Source organism: Epinephelus lanceolatus, chromosome 1, assembly GCF_041903045.1.
Source record: "Epinephelus lanceolatus isolate andai-2023 chromosome 1, ASM4190304v1, whole genome shotgun sequence".
Taxonomy (NCBI): domain Eukaryota; kingdom Metazoa; phylum Chordata; class Actinopteri; order Perciformes; family Serranidae; genus Epinephelus; species Epinephelus lanceolatus.
In genome coordinates, this window is record NC_135734.1 from 41,266,348 (window position 1) to 41,282,882 (window position 16,535).

The 16,535-nt window shown below is 40.9% G+C and overlaps 1 protein-coding gene across 2 annotated transcripts in view; it reads right to left on the minus strand.

The window, feature by feature from the left end:
• The window catches only part of igsf21a (immunoglobin superfamily, member 21a), a 370,289-nt gene that overhangs the window by 12,580 nt on the left and 341,174 nt on the right, over positions 1-16,535 (minus strand). The window contains exons 7-8 of one of the 2 annotated variants that reach the window (XM_033627706.2): positions 10,287-10,372; positions 2,051-2,243 (exon numbers count right to left, since the gene is read on the minus strand). In XM_033627706.2, the coding sequence (XP_033483597.2) occupies positions 2,051-2,243; positions 10,287-10,372 (279 nt within the window). Of the gene's footprint in view, positions 1-2,050; positions 2,244-10,271; positions 10,373-16,535 lie in introns of both variants that reach the window. The other variant, XM_033627704.2, reaches the window with a different exon arrangement.

Genomic DNA, 16,535 nt, shown 5'->3' on the forward strand with positions numbered 1-16,535 from the left:
CTATAATTTTTATGTCACTAGTCACTTGAAACAAATTTAGGATAATAGGAGACAGGTTGAAATAAACCAAAATTTCCCTTTAATATGCATAACTTTAAGTCTTATCAAAATGTAAAAAGGTGAGTTATATAAAAATTCACCCCTGTACAGTCCTCATCAAGGGGTTATTAGCTCTAGAAACGATATCTGTTTTATGTACCAGACTGAAAACATGTTTATTTCTGCTGTAAAGTTGGGCTTTTTCACGAGTGTGTATGGGACTGACTCGCTTCCGGAGCCACCCTCAAGTGGCCATTTAAGGAACTGCAGTTTTTGCATTGGCTTCATTTTTCAGCTGCAGAGGTTGCTGCTTGGGTCGAAACTCAAACTGTACAATGACTTTTGGAATTTTGATAAATAATTAAAAATAATTGATTAATTAATTAAAATAACTTTTTTATCCAAGATAGGAAGCTAGGCAGCCAATGAAAAGGGAGAGCATTTGATATTACAGTTTGTCCATCTCGAGTAGTTTACCCGTATATTCTAATCAGAGATACGGGCAGTCTGTTTACATTGTCAACATAGATACAGGCATGACAAGACAAGCAGCAATTAACGAATCAAATTTATAGTTATAGTGAAGATAGTATGTAAAGGATAATGTCTGACAAGGTGTTTGTTATAAGTTTTTAATGGCATATGGAGGCATGAACGAGGACGGCTGCCTCTGTGAAGGCTGGTAAACACTGATAATGGACACCTTGAAGAGCATTATCCCATGTATACCATTGTCACTTACCATAGAAATCAAAGGTAAGAATATTCATATATATTTTTATGCCTTTGCCAGTAAAAAATCTAAAGTTTTTTAAAAGACATAACTCGGTTTCCTTGGTAACACCTGAGGGTTTACCTCATACTTGGAACAACCATTACCGCCCCAGAATATGGTATAACTGAAGCTAATGTATGAGATGTGAGATAGGATAGGACGTAGTCATCAAAAGTTTAGAGACAGGATTTTTTTTCTTATTTTCCAAACTCAAGATAAGATAGTACAAGCAGTTAGGATATTTTTCTGTAATGAGGCCCCTGATGTCTAATTTATACAACTGCTGTCTGCATATTTAACACTGTGTGTGCTGCAGCCTCTCTGCTAATGTGAAGTCGCTCAAATCAGACTGAAGTCATGAGTGACTGACACTGTGACTTCTACAGAAACATGATTCTGGTGCTTATTCCAACATGAGACCAACATGTCAAACTGCCGTCACATTTTGTACATCTGAAAGAGGCTAAAGTAGCCAGTATCCATTTAGCTGTCGTAAAACTTATTTGTTTTGAAACTGTCTACACTGATAGAGTTTTCTGATGAGGCTCAGAGTGGCAGATCCCAGTTCTTCCAAGAGTGTCCAAAGTAAACAGATCCAGAGGAGCAAGGCACACAGATATAATAGAGCCTGTAAGCAATCCAGCTCCCACATCAACACCAGTAAATGAAGTACTTCCAGGTTCCAATGAACACGTTACCTTGGTTTGGCCATTGAACAGAGTGCTTCTCTAACACTGTCAACAACAAAGGTCCTTTGATATCAACATGGCCCTTTGATGCCACCGTTGGCTGTTGGCGTTTAAGTGAAAGCAGCACAAGACACGCCATTCATGGAGTAGTGACTAAATCCCTCGCTAGAGAATAGTTACCCTCCACCAAGTGCAGCCTTAAAAAGAATGTGTTGTTGAGCCAATTAGGAATACAATCTCTTATTAATCACACACTTAGCTGCATTAATGATTCATACCTAAAAGCGGTCACATAAATCTCTTAAGTATTTTTCAAAGATACTGTAGATACATGAAATGAATTTTGTAGAATTATGCAATTTTCCGTGACATTTAACTGTGTAATTGTATAAGTGTTCCAGATAATTCTTGTGGGCCCCAAAAAATGTTTCATATTCATCGTCTTCTAAATAATTAATTGAACTTAAATGTGATTTCAGTTTAGCTGTGAGTGTAGTAGCCACTCCAGAATGGGGCCAGGGTGTGTTGGTGAATTGAGCGTACATACCAAAGACTATGAGGCGAGTGTGCGTATCCGTGGAGCCCAGAGGATTCTGGGCCGTGCAGCGATACATGGAGCCGTTGAGCTCAGCTGGCACTCTCTCCAGAATCAGCTCCTTCCCCTCTCGCTCAGTACTGCCATCCAGCAGGCGGCCCCCCACTCGCGTCCAGGTGAAGAGGGGCTCGGGGAACACCTCATTCTATCAACACCCAGCGCCCGCATGGGATGGAGAGGAGAAAAGGAAAAGGAAAAGGAGAGGGAAAAAAAGAGATAGAAGAAAGGAGAGGAGAGGGGAGGGGGTGAGAAGGTGGTGCAGAGAACGGCTGTGAGTTTCAGCCAAGAGATTAAGAGCAAAGGATACATGAATAATACAAGCTCCAATTTTCCCTCTAATGCAATGGCAAGTTAACAACATGCATTAATAATCAACACTTCACTTTACAACAGTTTTTTCTCCTCACATTTTTGAGCCCTCCAGAGAACACCCCCCCCCCCCTCCCCACCACCACCACCATTTCCAATTTAAAAATATAACCCTCCATATTGCAGTATCTCATTCATATCACTGGGTTGATGTGTGACACAGTAAGAGGGTGAATCTCTTGTACATTTCACTTCTGAGGTATGAGGCTTTGCGTCGTGCTTTATTCTCACACCACAATCCCTCCCTGACACACAAGCACATGCACACATGCATGCGTTTGTGTACACATACACACACACACACACATACACACCTACATTACCAACAGTGGACTATTATTTGATACTGCAAAGTGTGGACCCTAAACTAAAAAAAGCAAAATATACAAGATATTTTAGGTATTTTATCATAAAGTAAGTGCAGAACTGCTTTAAAAATGTCTTGCATTTCTGGCCAATGTCTACCATTAAAGAGGGGATCTCCACAGCCCTTAATGGAACAGTCAGTGGTTCACACAGACTGAAAAGGGACATGACATTTTTGAGATTTCAGATTTTTCAGATTTTCAGATTCCTTTTACTGTCATTTTTATGGTGAAACATAAAAACAAAATACTGTTTCATGTCTAAAACCGGCATAATTAAAAGTTCACAGTGCAGTAAAATAATTCAGTTAATAAATAGATTAATAAATAAATGCAGGTGCAGATTCTGTGTGGGCCTGCTACTGAGGACGATCCTTCTTCTTTTCTGTCAACATTACACCTACCATACAAACTTTCCTTTGAATAAGTGGAACAACAACAAACTGTATTTACCATGTTTCTGTCCTTCACTTATTTATGATGATTACATCTGCCAGCAAATTATTTTCAAAACAAAGCAAATAAGCACCTTTTCAAACATTTAAGGTTTCAAATTTAACGTTATACAAACATGCAAGGCCAAATACAACTACAAGCATTATAAATGTCCAAACTGGCACTTGTGGCAGTTCTCGGTTGTTCAACCACACAAATACCTCAATCACACAGCAGATGCCGAGCCACATAAAAGGTGCTTAATGTCTAGCATCTGATATATGAACTATGTCAACAAAAACAAGTATCAAAAGATTATTAATTTAGACTTCAAACTAGGCTTGTTAAAAATGTGACATGCTCGTGAGACAGCTGTGAACATCTTCATTTGTTACAATATGATGGTGATGTGATGGTGATATTACAAATTAAGTTTTCCTTCTGTAGAATCATTTATTTGGCTGTCATTATTTTCATGTACAGTAAAAGTGTGGACATTTTTTCTGTAATGTGCATCAACAAACAAAATGCATTTCCATAAGCAGCTTAAAGACACAAGTACATTTTAAAACTGAAGTCTTGTGCGTGTAAAAATTGGTCAGCAGAGTTTTTGGGACTAAAGAAATTCTGAAAGTCTCGTAAAGGTCTGATGTTAAATGTATTTTGAAAGAAGACGTGATCTTACTGCTGGGCTGACCATTTTATTTGCAACTTTATCCTCATTGTTTTTATTTTTTCTTTTAGAATTGAGAGTACTTTTATTCTCCTGCCCTCTGGCCGCTTTATTCTAATACAGTGTGAAGCTTGAAACTCAGAACAGCCCCTGAAGTACACTACTTTATTTATACAAAAATATATTAAAAAATTCAGGTTAAAAAAGAGTTCAGCTTCAGTCTGCCTGTTCAATAGCCCAACTGTGCTCTGACAGCTTGCCTAGGGATGCAAACCATTCAGACTGTGGAGAAATATAAAAAAAACAACAACAAAAAAAAAATCCAAAACAAAAATACAATATGCCTTAGTAAAGCTGAATCTATATTTCTGCATCAAATTGATGCTGCTGTACCCATGGTAGGCTCTGCATCGATGTACAGCCTACGCCATAGCCTGGTGTGCACCTCCCCAGAAATTTAACCACGTGTCACGGCCATACAGACCTCCTGTTTATTTTTGTAAGCTGAAACCATTCCCCTCAGTGGAAACGAAGCTTTCATTTACTTTATTTCACAGATAAGAAACAATAAATTGTGAAAACAATAAAGCCTCCACAAAAATAGCATTTCAAGTCTTGTGTATGATTTATCATATGAGAAAAGGAAATCTCTGCTTGTCACTAGGCTAATTTACAATGTAAAATGCTCTAGACTTTACTAATAATGTTAGCATGTTGTATTTGTTTGGAAAACGTGTTTAGTATAAGACAGTTGTTTTGTCAGTGAACCTTGTGAGTTGTAATAAAGCCAAATTTAGTAATGTTACCTTTGTTAAATGTTGCTGTTGTCCCTGGCTTCATTTGAGTAGAGGGAAAGTCTGCTGGTTGCTAGGCTAATTTACACAATGTAAATTGCCATGGGCTTGTGCTACTAACGTTAGCATGTTGTATTTGTGGGGAAAATGTGTCCAGATAAAGATAAATAGAAAAAGATAAAGTGTTTGTCTAGGAATGATGTGAGATATAGTGAAGCCAGTTTGTGTACTTATGTTTGAAATTGCTCACGGTGTAGGCTCTGCATAGAGCTGACACACAAATATAAATCCTGCCCAAGTCATATAAAATACCTGCTCTGGCCTGAAGGGGCAGTACTGAGTGTAAACTTGTAACACTCACACACCTGCAGGTCCCCTTTTGAATAAAATTATAGAAAAAAATGTCCAGAGGGTGTTAGATATGATTTTAGCATAATTTAGAGCATGACCATAGAGCACAAAAATGGTCCACTGTTGGATAGGTACACAAGTGTATAAGTATAGAAGCACAATATATCTTCTTTGCCATTCATTTGATTCACCTCTGAAATAAAAGGCTCTGAAAAACATTTCAGCAGCGCAGGCTTTCAGTGCAGCAAAAGAGTCTCCTGCACTGTAGCTTTATAGGCCCGTTTCCACCGCAGGAACTTCGGGGTAATTTTACAGGGCCGGGGCCGTTGGTGCGTGTCTCCACCGCAGGAACCACCCCTGAGGGACAGAGTTCTGGAACTTTTACAGGGGCTAAACAAGTCCCTGCCTCAGAGTAGGTATTCAGAACAGCCCTGAAAGACTCCTGGCTGGGGCTTGGGGATTACTTGGTGCTGATTGGATATACTCAAGGAGGGATGTGACGTCAACAGAAAGCAACAAAATAGCCGGCATTTTTAAAACTCAGCAGACAAGGGTTAGCTCGTTCATATAGCTTCCACCGCCATGTAAAAAAAACTCACTAAATGGCCCGTGAAAAAATTATTCTTTCCAGCGGATATCTTAGTTACAACATGATTGAGCTAGCAAAGCAGTTTTGTGTTGCTATGTGTGGTATTTATTCAGTTTTGGGAAATCACAATGTCTAGAAAGCATCAGCTGACAGGGACAGCTAACAGCGGCAGCAAAGCTAACATCAGGATGTCATCTGTTAAAAGCCTCCCGTTGCTGGATACGACATGAAACTACTACAGTTAGCTCAATCATGTTGTAACTAAGACATCCACTGGAAAAAAATATTTTTTTTCACGGGCCATGTAGTGAGTTATTACAGACACCGCTATCAGCTAACGGCGTCCCTATGTCGCCCCGGTCAAAATGGTCGCGCAACAATTACGTCACATCCAGAGGCAGCTCGTAACTTTACAGGAACCTTCCTCGTACTCCGCTCTCTCAGTGGAGACACGGCGGTTGAGAGGGCCGAACGAGAGGACGTTCCTGTAGTAGCTGCCCCCCAAATAGTACCAGGAACTTCTTCAGTGGAAACGGGCCTTAAGTTAAAGGAAATAATACCTTATTAGGACATAAGAAGTACTTGTCGGCAAAACAGAAGGACACATCTATTCTTAAAGAAATGAGTAATTCAATAGATTGAAGGTCTGACCTAAGTGCTGTTTTGAGAAATCAACAATATGACCTCACCGTCTATGACAAACACAGTGAATACAGCAGGTGTAGAATCAAGGTCCTCCAAGTGCAATAACTAAGTGTATAGGAAAAGTTTACTTCTGAGCTCATTTTGGTTCAGTCTGCTCAAGTACAGCTTGATTGCAGAGGTGCATGAACTCACATAGAGCTTTGTAACACATTAACAGAAGTGGGATAGATCAAAACAAAGCCAACAAAACAAGCCTGTGTAACTTTATCTAGACCCTTTGTGCAAATTTGCAGGAAAGCCCAATCAGTCTTCTTTCAGCATTGGCAGTATAAAAACAAAATCGGGGAGTGCAGCAAAATGCCGCCTACCTACTTTTGTTCATACAGAATGTGCCTTTTTTCGGGACAATGGGGGGCGTGAGCAAGTAACAAAATGTGTTGCTCAGCGTGTGACGTAAACGGTGACGTGGGAGGGAAGCTGCAGCTGGTCAGTCCTTCGGCAATTGTTTCATAAGTTGGCCCGTTCTTCACTGTCCCCGTCATCTGACGGTTAATGGCCTCTTCGTTTGCGAGGAAAAGGAGGGTGCGCAATTCCTTGTCTCCCCAGTTGCTCATCTTTACGGTGTCTGTCAGGTTTGTGTTTCCCTCTTGCTACTAGCTGCTCGCTAATTCCTGCTATCAGCTGTTTCCTGTTTATCCACAGCCAGTGGCTCGCACGTGCGGCGTCTTCAACAGCTCCTCCCACAAGTCTTCAACAGCCCCCTCCCGCTGCGGAACTACCTGCGGAACTATGACTACCCTACAAGGCGGAAAATTGGGCACCTCGGATCAACTCGCCAATCCGGCTCTGTGTGTCTAAACGCTCGCAGCTTGCCGGCAAAACAGCCCAACATTCGCGGAGTGTAGTTTGCCCTTTCTTTGTGGTCTTTCAATACAAGTGTCCCTCCACTATCAGATGTCAACATCCCTCTCCATCGACTCAAAAAGTGCACATTTTGAAATTCTTTCTTGAAGCCAGCATTGTTGGTGCTTTTGGTTGGCATGCACTCAAGTTCATATGATGTCTTTCTGACTTCCCCAAACAAACCAAACACTTCAGAGTTAAGATAAACTACTCTAATCATGCTTGGTACAAAAGTGCCCTTGACAGTATGAAGCGGACTCCTGAAGTAGTTGTGAATTGTCTAACCTTTCAAAATAAACGTTAATAAAACAGTTCTCCTTGCTCTGTGTTTAAATCACGACAGAGGTTAAATGAGTCAGTAGATTAAGGCAGGCTCTTGGGGAAAAGGTCACATTAAGAGAAAAAACACTTAAAACAGTTTAAGTGAAACCTTCCTGTCACATAATAACCCCGAGAGCATAGAGTCCGAATACAAAAGGTCTGTGCACTGTGCCGCTGAAACCACCGATGTCCTACTTAATCTCATACATAAAGCAATATGAAAGAAGAAGACAAAGTAAAAAACCCGTTGTAGGATGATCATCCATAATAAATTCCTAAAACAATAAACCAGAGGGGAAACTGGCATCTTATTTTATCAGAGAGGTGGGAGGCAAAATTATCAGTCTTGACACACAATCTTATCTACTTGTGAAACCCTAAAGCCTAGTTCCAGTGAAGGATAAGGGAAATTTGCTTTCTGATCAGCCTGCATGCGCTGATGCCTATGCTGCCGAAGGGCCCTACTGGCTGCATTCCACAGTCAAGCCTGTTTATAATAACCAATCTTAACACTGTTCAAAGAAAAACTTTTAAAGAATCCCGAGGTCATTGGGCAGACACAAACACATGTACAAATCTGTTCAGTCAATAGCTGAGCGCGCTAAACCAAAAGCAATACAGAGCATTCATTTTAACATGGAAAAGTCCCAGAAGAGTGAAATAAAATTAAATACACATCTGACTTATGATTCATCTAGAGTCCTCAAGCAGTGACTGAGATGCAACAAAGGTGTTTTGTGCTGTGGGCCATTAGCAGGTCCTCTTCACCTGACTGACTCCAGCTGCCTGGCTTCAATGTGTCATTCCTGTCAAAGAGATCAGAACAATCCACAGGCCATTCACACTGGGGACATGGTCTTTTTTGGCAGGGGATGACAGTGACACAAAACAATCTCTCTGCCTGAACCTCTAGCTCTTTCTTTGGGATTATGGAGCAGGAAGTCTGAGAGCAGCAACAATTACACCCACCAGCGTAGCATGGCTGCCTGTTAGCTCAGACTGACAGACATGGATCGACTCAAGTCATTTACAAACAGATCAATCTCTTTTAGTTTATTCATTTTAGTTCGGAATTCCATTGCCTAAGGCTTTACTACAGTAAATCAGCACAAATCCAAATTTCACAGCCTGTATACTCAAAGGTATAATATGTTGGATTTGTACTAAAAACAATGCATAGATGCACACAAAACTAAGTCCTCTCAATCATCACTTATGCCCCACAAGCATTGGCACATGAGACAATGGGCCCCATCACCTCTCCTACACAGGAGCAAGACACACACTTTGTGCTGGTTTTGCATCTCTTTGTAGTAGTTAGGCCTCTTTATGTAACTGTGTCTTTTGTGGCCACTTTGTGCCTCCTTGTGGTTGTTTTGTGTGTGTTGAAGGTTTGTGTCTCTTTGCAGTGGCAGCCCCAGCACATTTGGTGCTAAAGGTGAGCCTCCCCCATTTTGTTTCTCTGCACAGACACTCCTCTCAGCTGTGCAGTGGTGGTTGAGTGAGTGCCAGAAAGCTTTTGTCATTTTGACATGACAATAATACAGTGTGTTTCGGTGTTTACGTGACATTGGATAGCTCACCTATCATCCTCAGACAACAGGTAAAGTGTTACAAGCTGAGGAGAGGGGAAGAGGGGCCAGGAACCCAGAACAAAAGGCCTCTCTATTAGTAAGTAGGCTCTGCTATGTGGTTATGTTGTTGTGGCCTTATGTAATAATTCAAAATAATGGCAGTAACAATATTAGTAAAAATAGTAAAAGATAAACGTTTTGATGTTTTTTCCTTCCCCCATTTGTGGCGCCGCCCTGTGGATGATGGCACCCTTAGCTTTCGCCTGTACTCCCTATGCCATGGGCCGGCAGAGTCTCTTTGAGACCGTTTTGTGTATTTTTGTGTCCCTTTGTGATTTTTTTTGTGTGTCTTTGTGGTCTTTTTATATCTCTGAGTCTCTTTCTGGTCAGTACATGTAAATTTGAGTGACATTTTGCAGATGAAGGCCGGGGGGCCCTTGACACTTTGGGCCCTTTGGCCCGAGCACAGTGGGTTCGTTCAGTGATCCATTCATTCATGCCCACTTGAATTGTGCGGTAGTGTATTTATCTGCAAAGTAAAGGGCAAGGGATTTTATAAAATGGTAGAGACCAGGTGCGAGATTCGTGTAGCGTGCATCCAGTTTGATTTGATTTGATTTGATTTGATTTAATTTAATTTATTAATTTAATTTAATTTAATTTAATTCAATTTAATTTAATTCAATTCAATTCAAATCAATTCAGGTCAACTCAACACAACTTAACTGTGGTTGTTTGACATGTGCTATATAAATAACTTGATCTGATTTGATTTTAATTCGATTAATTTTTGTTTATAAAGCCGAATATCACAAATCACAATTTGCCTCAGAGGGCTATACAGCATATGACATCCCTTTGTCCTTGGATCCTCACAGCGGATAAGGAAAAACTCCCCCCCAAAAAACCTCCAACAGGGAAAAGAGGAAACTACAAAAATCATGAAGACAGTGTTGAAAAAATACAAATATAGTGAGCTGAAATGCCAAGCAGAGTGAATCAGGGGTTGGCTTCACTTTCACTTTGCTGGTGATACTGTTTGCAAAAAGTAGCCGACAATTCCCTCATTTTAAACCTTTAAACTAAACAGGTTTAATTGCACATATGCTCAAGTTGACTCTCCCCCTTCATCTCCCTCAACCGCATGCACTTACCCCGGGCGATCCTACCTGGAATCCTTGCACAGTGATGCGCACCGTATCCCCTACCTTTGCTCTGGTGGGGGACATGAAGAGTTTAGGACCCTTAGGAGCAGCTGAAAAGAGAGAGAAAAAAAAGAAAGAGAGACAAAGGTCATCGTACTGAGCATGAAGAGCAAATCCTGCTGGACACCTGTTTTGTCACAGTGGGAGAGAGACAAATACAATTTCCTGTCAATTAAGGTCACGGGGCGAGAGGCGAGGGACCTGCAGGTTCTTTTATCCAAAGGACTGTGCTGGATTTATTCCCCCTTGGAGGGAAAAGGAACTAAATTGGGTAGATACTCATTACTAGAGGAGAATGGGAGTGCACCGGGTGGAGTGTGGAGGAAGTGAGATAAGGGACACTCAGAGAGCTAATTCCCTTGTCTTGGTGTGGACAGCAGCCCCCAGATGGCTTTCATTTGGACCATCTAAAACAATGGGGCGCGAGCAGGAGGGGGAGCAGGCAGATTCTAATATTGCGAGATTGTGAGGGGCCGGCGATTGTCCTGTGTATGTAGCGTCGAGATAAAAATGAGTGATTTGCATAATGTTATAAAAAGGTAAGTCATTTCATTACGGCTAAACTGCACAGTTTACTGCATTAGGCCCATATAAGCGGGTTCTGCACGATTTGAGATGATTAACAATCCCGCTAAAGATAACTGCTCCACACGCTGTGCGGTTCCATATGTTAGACAAACGAAGTGAGCAGCACATGCAATGAGACTCAAGCTAAGGGCAACCTATCAATAATGCCTGTACGAGTCCACCCCAGGAGTTCTTCAATTAATTTGATCTGAACCCTCAATATAAATCACACTGGTTGCTTGTTTTCATTAATGAGTTAAACTAAAGGATAAATAAATAAACAGATAAATGACCTCAGTATTTAGCTATTAATCTGGCAGCAAAGTGTCCACTGTGGCTAATGAAGCACGGCCTTTTCTAAGGCAGCCATTGACTACAAGTCTGCACCAGACTAATGGATTAGGAGCTCCACTGTCATATCTGTGACCAGGATTGAGCATGTGGCATTGCCTGTGTATAGCACGTCTGGGGCAGCGTTGGCGAGTGGGAGCTACATGTAATTGCTGGTAGCTCAACTACAGTCATATTTGCGTCATGATTCAGGTAGTTTTTTGTTAACCACTGAAACTACAAACAGTTTTGGGCCATACAAGAAAAGGAATGATTTTTTATTTTACCATTACTTCTCGACTTTAACTGACCCCCCTTTGACCACAATTAGCGATACCACCATATGGGCTCAAGTGTCTGGAAGGCAGGTGTCGGACTGATGGACATTGTATACAAATCCGAAGCTGACATGGCTGCACTTTCCCATGAATAGCGGGGCATTTTAATCTTTGGTTTATATGTGACATGTGAACAAATGGGCACTTACTGCAATACACTCAATAAAGTGGCATTTTTTATTGCTGGCATGTGATGTATTATATTTCGTTACAATTTCACATCATATCTACATTGTCAATTTGATCATTTTTTTTTACAATGTAAACATGGGAAAACCTGCTAAAATTAGGCAACAGACTCCTTTATCATTGCCAGTAGACCAGGGATGAATGACGAATAAACAAAGAAACATAAAAAATAAAAATAAAACAAACAAAACATCAACCAAATTGATTTTTTTTTCTTTGCTGTTTGTCCTTGCCGTCTAAATTGCAAGGCATTTTGTGCATGAAAGGTGCCATATTAATAAAGTTCATTCATTCATTCATTCATTCATCAACAGACATGCTCAAAAAGGAGTAGGAAGAAATGTACACTTCTATAATCCTACCCCCTTCTCAGTATTCATGTGTCATTTAAAAAGGAAATAGTCGACAACTATCCCAAACTTATTTACAACCATTAATATAGATAAATAAACAACACTTATAGATAAATAAACAACAGCATGTGTACAATCTGTGCAGTTGTTTATTGTGCCATTTTCAACATTACAAACAGGCTGGAAAACAGGTTAGTAAACAGTAGAAAGCAGCATGGAGGCTCGTGAAAATGTTAAGATAGTTACTACTAGCACCTGTAACATAAATAATTTCCCCTCGGGGATCAATAAAGTATTTCTGATTGTGATTCTGATACTATTTCATGTCTCTTATTTTTATTTGAATATCTATCTTCCAAAAAGTGCTATCGACTACATTTTGATTGATGTTCAAGTGCTGCTTGGATGGAGATGGATGGTATTTTGTGGCGGTCTGTCACTGCACTGCGTCGGCCAAATTCACATGTCCATCTGGGTGACATATTTCCATCACTGTCATTCGGAGCAGGACCTGTGACGACTGCAGAGCCATTTGAACCGGGAGTGAATACCAATTGTAACATTTGCCATTAAATACAAGAGCCAGATCTCAGCGGATGTCGGTGTTATTTTGTCTTTGCAGTGGGAAAGGGGCTAATGTTCACCAAACGACATTTCTCCCCAGGGTGGCTTTGCTGTAGTTCAGTTTCTGCCAGTGTGAAGTAATTGGTAGCTTGCAAAGCTTTCAAAGTAGCATCTCCAAAACTGCTCTATGGTAGGGCTGTACGATTAACTGAGATATCATTGAAATCACAATATGGCAAATTCAGTCCTCGCTCCTCCCCTCCTCTGTTAAATGGTATCTCCCAGGCGCACTACGTCATCAAACCATGTGATGTTTGGTATTGCTGGATTCAGGAAACTCTCGACTTTTCAAAAATAACATCATTTTTCTTTTATTTATTATGGATTTCGCACCAGAGCAGCCTAAACACACAAAGTCCAAAATCACGATTAGTGGTGACAAGTCATGTCATGCCGTTTTTCGACGGGAAAAGTGAAAGGATTACTTGCAACCTTATGTGGAGCTGTTAGTGGGGACTTATCTCTTTTATAAAAGGTAAGAGTCTCACTCCTACCACTATTTTTGGCTGAGATATACCGTCTAGAAAGTGGGATCATAACTTTCATTTGACTTGTCATTTGGAGCTCCGTGTGGATCTTTTCATGGAAAAAACACTGTAGAATGGTCATACTTTGAGCAATCTTCTTCAAATTTGAAACAAATGTTCATTGATAGTGTGCCTACAGCCCCACAGTGTCATTTACCTGCTCGGATGATTCTTTCTGGCAAGACCTCATGCATGCATGTAGTCAGAGTGGTTCAGAAGCTACAGTCATTTTAATTTGGGTATGTCATTTTAGGCGTTTTTGCTACAAAATGGGGATGAAATACAAGAGGGTAGTGCAGGGGCGGACTAAACCACTTCACACCTTTCAGGGGTGTGTGGGGCCTCAGAGCTTCTACCTTTATTTTTTTATATATACAAAGTTCAGTCTTTAAACTGATTTTTTTAGTCAATTTTAAATGAGTTATGGCACTGATTACTTGGAAATAAAAAGTGCAAACCAAACCAAACTTTTTATTCTAGAATACTCCTAAACTTTTTAAGGGTCCCAATAGGAGATGGGCCCTTTAAAAAGCCCAGGGGTAATCAGTCCCCCCTTTCCCTCCACTACGACGCCCCTGAGTGCAATATCCAAATCACAGGGGCTGCAATTTTCTGATAAAGCTGAAATGTGTCACAACATATCATTATAAATGAAGCATTGTGGCGCTACAGATGCTCCGGCCCACAAATCACAGACTCAAGGGAACGTGCTGGTTTGGTACAGACCCCAACAAAAATCATATTGTCATTTTATTTTTGTATTAAAATGACAGTATTGCAACTGCATTATCTGTCAAAAAATAACCACAATATGACTTTTTGATCCTTTTATAAAACTAAAAGCTTTCAAATTGCACCAAAGCCCTATCATGTGACAGGTGCATACAGACTGTTGCATCCATCTACCTTATGTCTTGACCGTCCTTGCCCCTCTCTGGTTATCCTTCTTCTACACAATTTCCAAGACATATGGCTGTAATATTATGCCTTCTCCTACAATTGCTATTTTTGGTATCTTCTCAGTTCCACATGATTCTAATCTCCCTGCTCTTTTACAGAAGGTCACTGCCTTTTCTCCCTATTAGCTACACACTCAGTTCTATTTAAATGAGAGGATGTAACCCCTCTGTCACACAGCCAGTGGATCAAGGATGTGATGCAGAACATCAAGCTGGAAAAAATCTAATGCACCCTCAATGGCTTTTACATCTACAGGTGGTCTGTGCTTATATGTTTTGTTTTGTGATGTGTCTGGTTTCTTTTATTTTTCACAATATTTCTGTACAGATTCGTACCTTGAGATGGTGGCTTATGGTAATATCTCGTCTGATAAATGTAAAAAACTCAATAAATAGAGTCAAATTACATGAAAATGGAAATGGAAAAAGCACATATTGAAATTTTGGACAGATTTCAGCACCACTAGAGAACTTGTTATTCTGCATAAATGGGTCTATTTGTCCAGGATATCAGTGCCTAGCCATCCAAAAAAATAATGGTGCAAAGTCTAAGAAAAAATCTTGGAATCAATCGCCCTTTTTTTTAAAGATTAAAAGGAATACATCCACGTATTTATACTGGCAACCCAAGCAAAGCCATCATGTGAGCAGTTAGACATGGCTAAGTGTTCCATCTCATGCTGAAGACGGATGGCATTTCACAGGCTAGTTTTGGCATGGCAGCGTGGAGCCCTATCTTCCCACCGCCCACACACTAACGGAAGGGTATTTTTAAATACTGGTGTCATGGCGTCACATAGAGCTCGCGAGGCATATGGCCGGGGAAGATGATGGCTGATTTCTGGGATTTGCTCCAACAGTGACAGTTGGCATCCTACGTCACCACCTTTGATTAGGGTAGCATGCAGTGTGATGGACATAACGCAGCCTCTCTCTGAGGGTGAAAGCCTCACAGGGGAAATGAGCCACGCTCCCTTGAGACCGTCACCTAAGACCCGGCGTCTTCAGTTCGAAAGATGGAACTGTTATCACTTCAGGACAGGTCAGAGAATAAACATAGCCTCCAGAAAAACAACTGTGCACCATGCATCAGGTGTGCTTTAATACCACGCCAAGACATCAACAGGTCTGCCCAGCTGCACAACAGACTTAAGCAGTCGAAGGGAACCTATCACATTAGCTGGGTGACTGGTTTCGTTGAAAAAGAGAAGCTGGAGAGGCATGCAAGCGAATCTTAAAGGCCTGACTGACTGCTGGATCGCTCTATCGTGGCAAATCCACCACTGTGTAATGTCACTCAGACAGACTAGGTGACCCAAAGCAGGGAGATAAGGCAGATTGATGAATGTGGAGCCGAGCTGCAGGTGAACACAGATGCAAACAACATACTAGGCACACATCATAAATCTATATTGGCACGGGCAAACAGACAAACACCCTCACACACGGACATTTACATACAAATAACCATACATATATATGCATTCAATCCTCCAAAATGCACACGCAGACACACATGCACAGATCACAGGCGCCTTCCTGAAACTGAGCATCTGCTCTTTGATTATCACGGTCTGGCAAAGCAATGACTGGGAGATGTGAGGAAGCCTGGATCCCTTCTCGCTGCTGCACGCTGTATGAAATGAGAATCCCACCACTTGTCTAATGATGTTGAATAATAAACACCTTAGCTCATCTAAATCCAAAGCAGAGAACTTACTTTAATTATTAAGATGCACTATCTTCATGAATACAACCCACGAGTGCAGAAAAGACCACTCTCATGATCTCATACAGGCGTAGCACTTCTTTTTTGGATACCCAACACCCGGCGTCGGCTTCAAGTCCATTTGTATGGAGAGCACGGAGCCGGTCGTGAATATTCATGAAGTGCAATACAACATTGGTCGATTGTCAGACTGTCACTCCATCTCATGTGGCAATATTAAATCTCTGAAAGATTTATTACTTATGGGCAGTGCAAAGACCTCCTTTTCATTTCCTGACCAAACACACCTGAGAGAACCGAGCAAGCGAGTGTGTGTATATACAGTAAGACAGATCTTGGGTGCAATTATCTAGATATGGCTGCATAATAGAAATGAATACGGTATAAGTGGTGGGATTCATGTGGAGAGCTGTTTTACACAGTCACATTCAATGAGAGTTAAACAATGCTGCGATACTGTAAGAACCTGTGTGTCTATGATACGAGCCAAATCTAATTTCTATTGTAGGTAACCTCTGACCTGAATTACAGCCCTTTTACTTTTTTTAGACTCTTCCACTCCAAGATGGATCGAGCCTAAAAAGGAGGCCTGTGAAT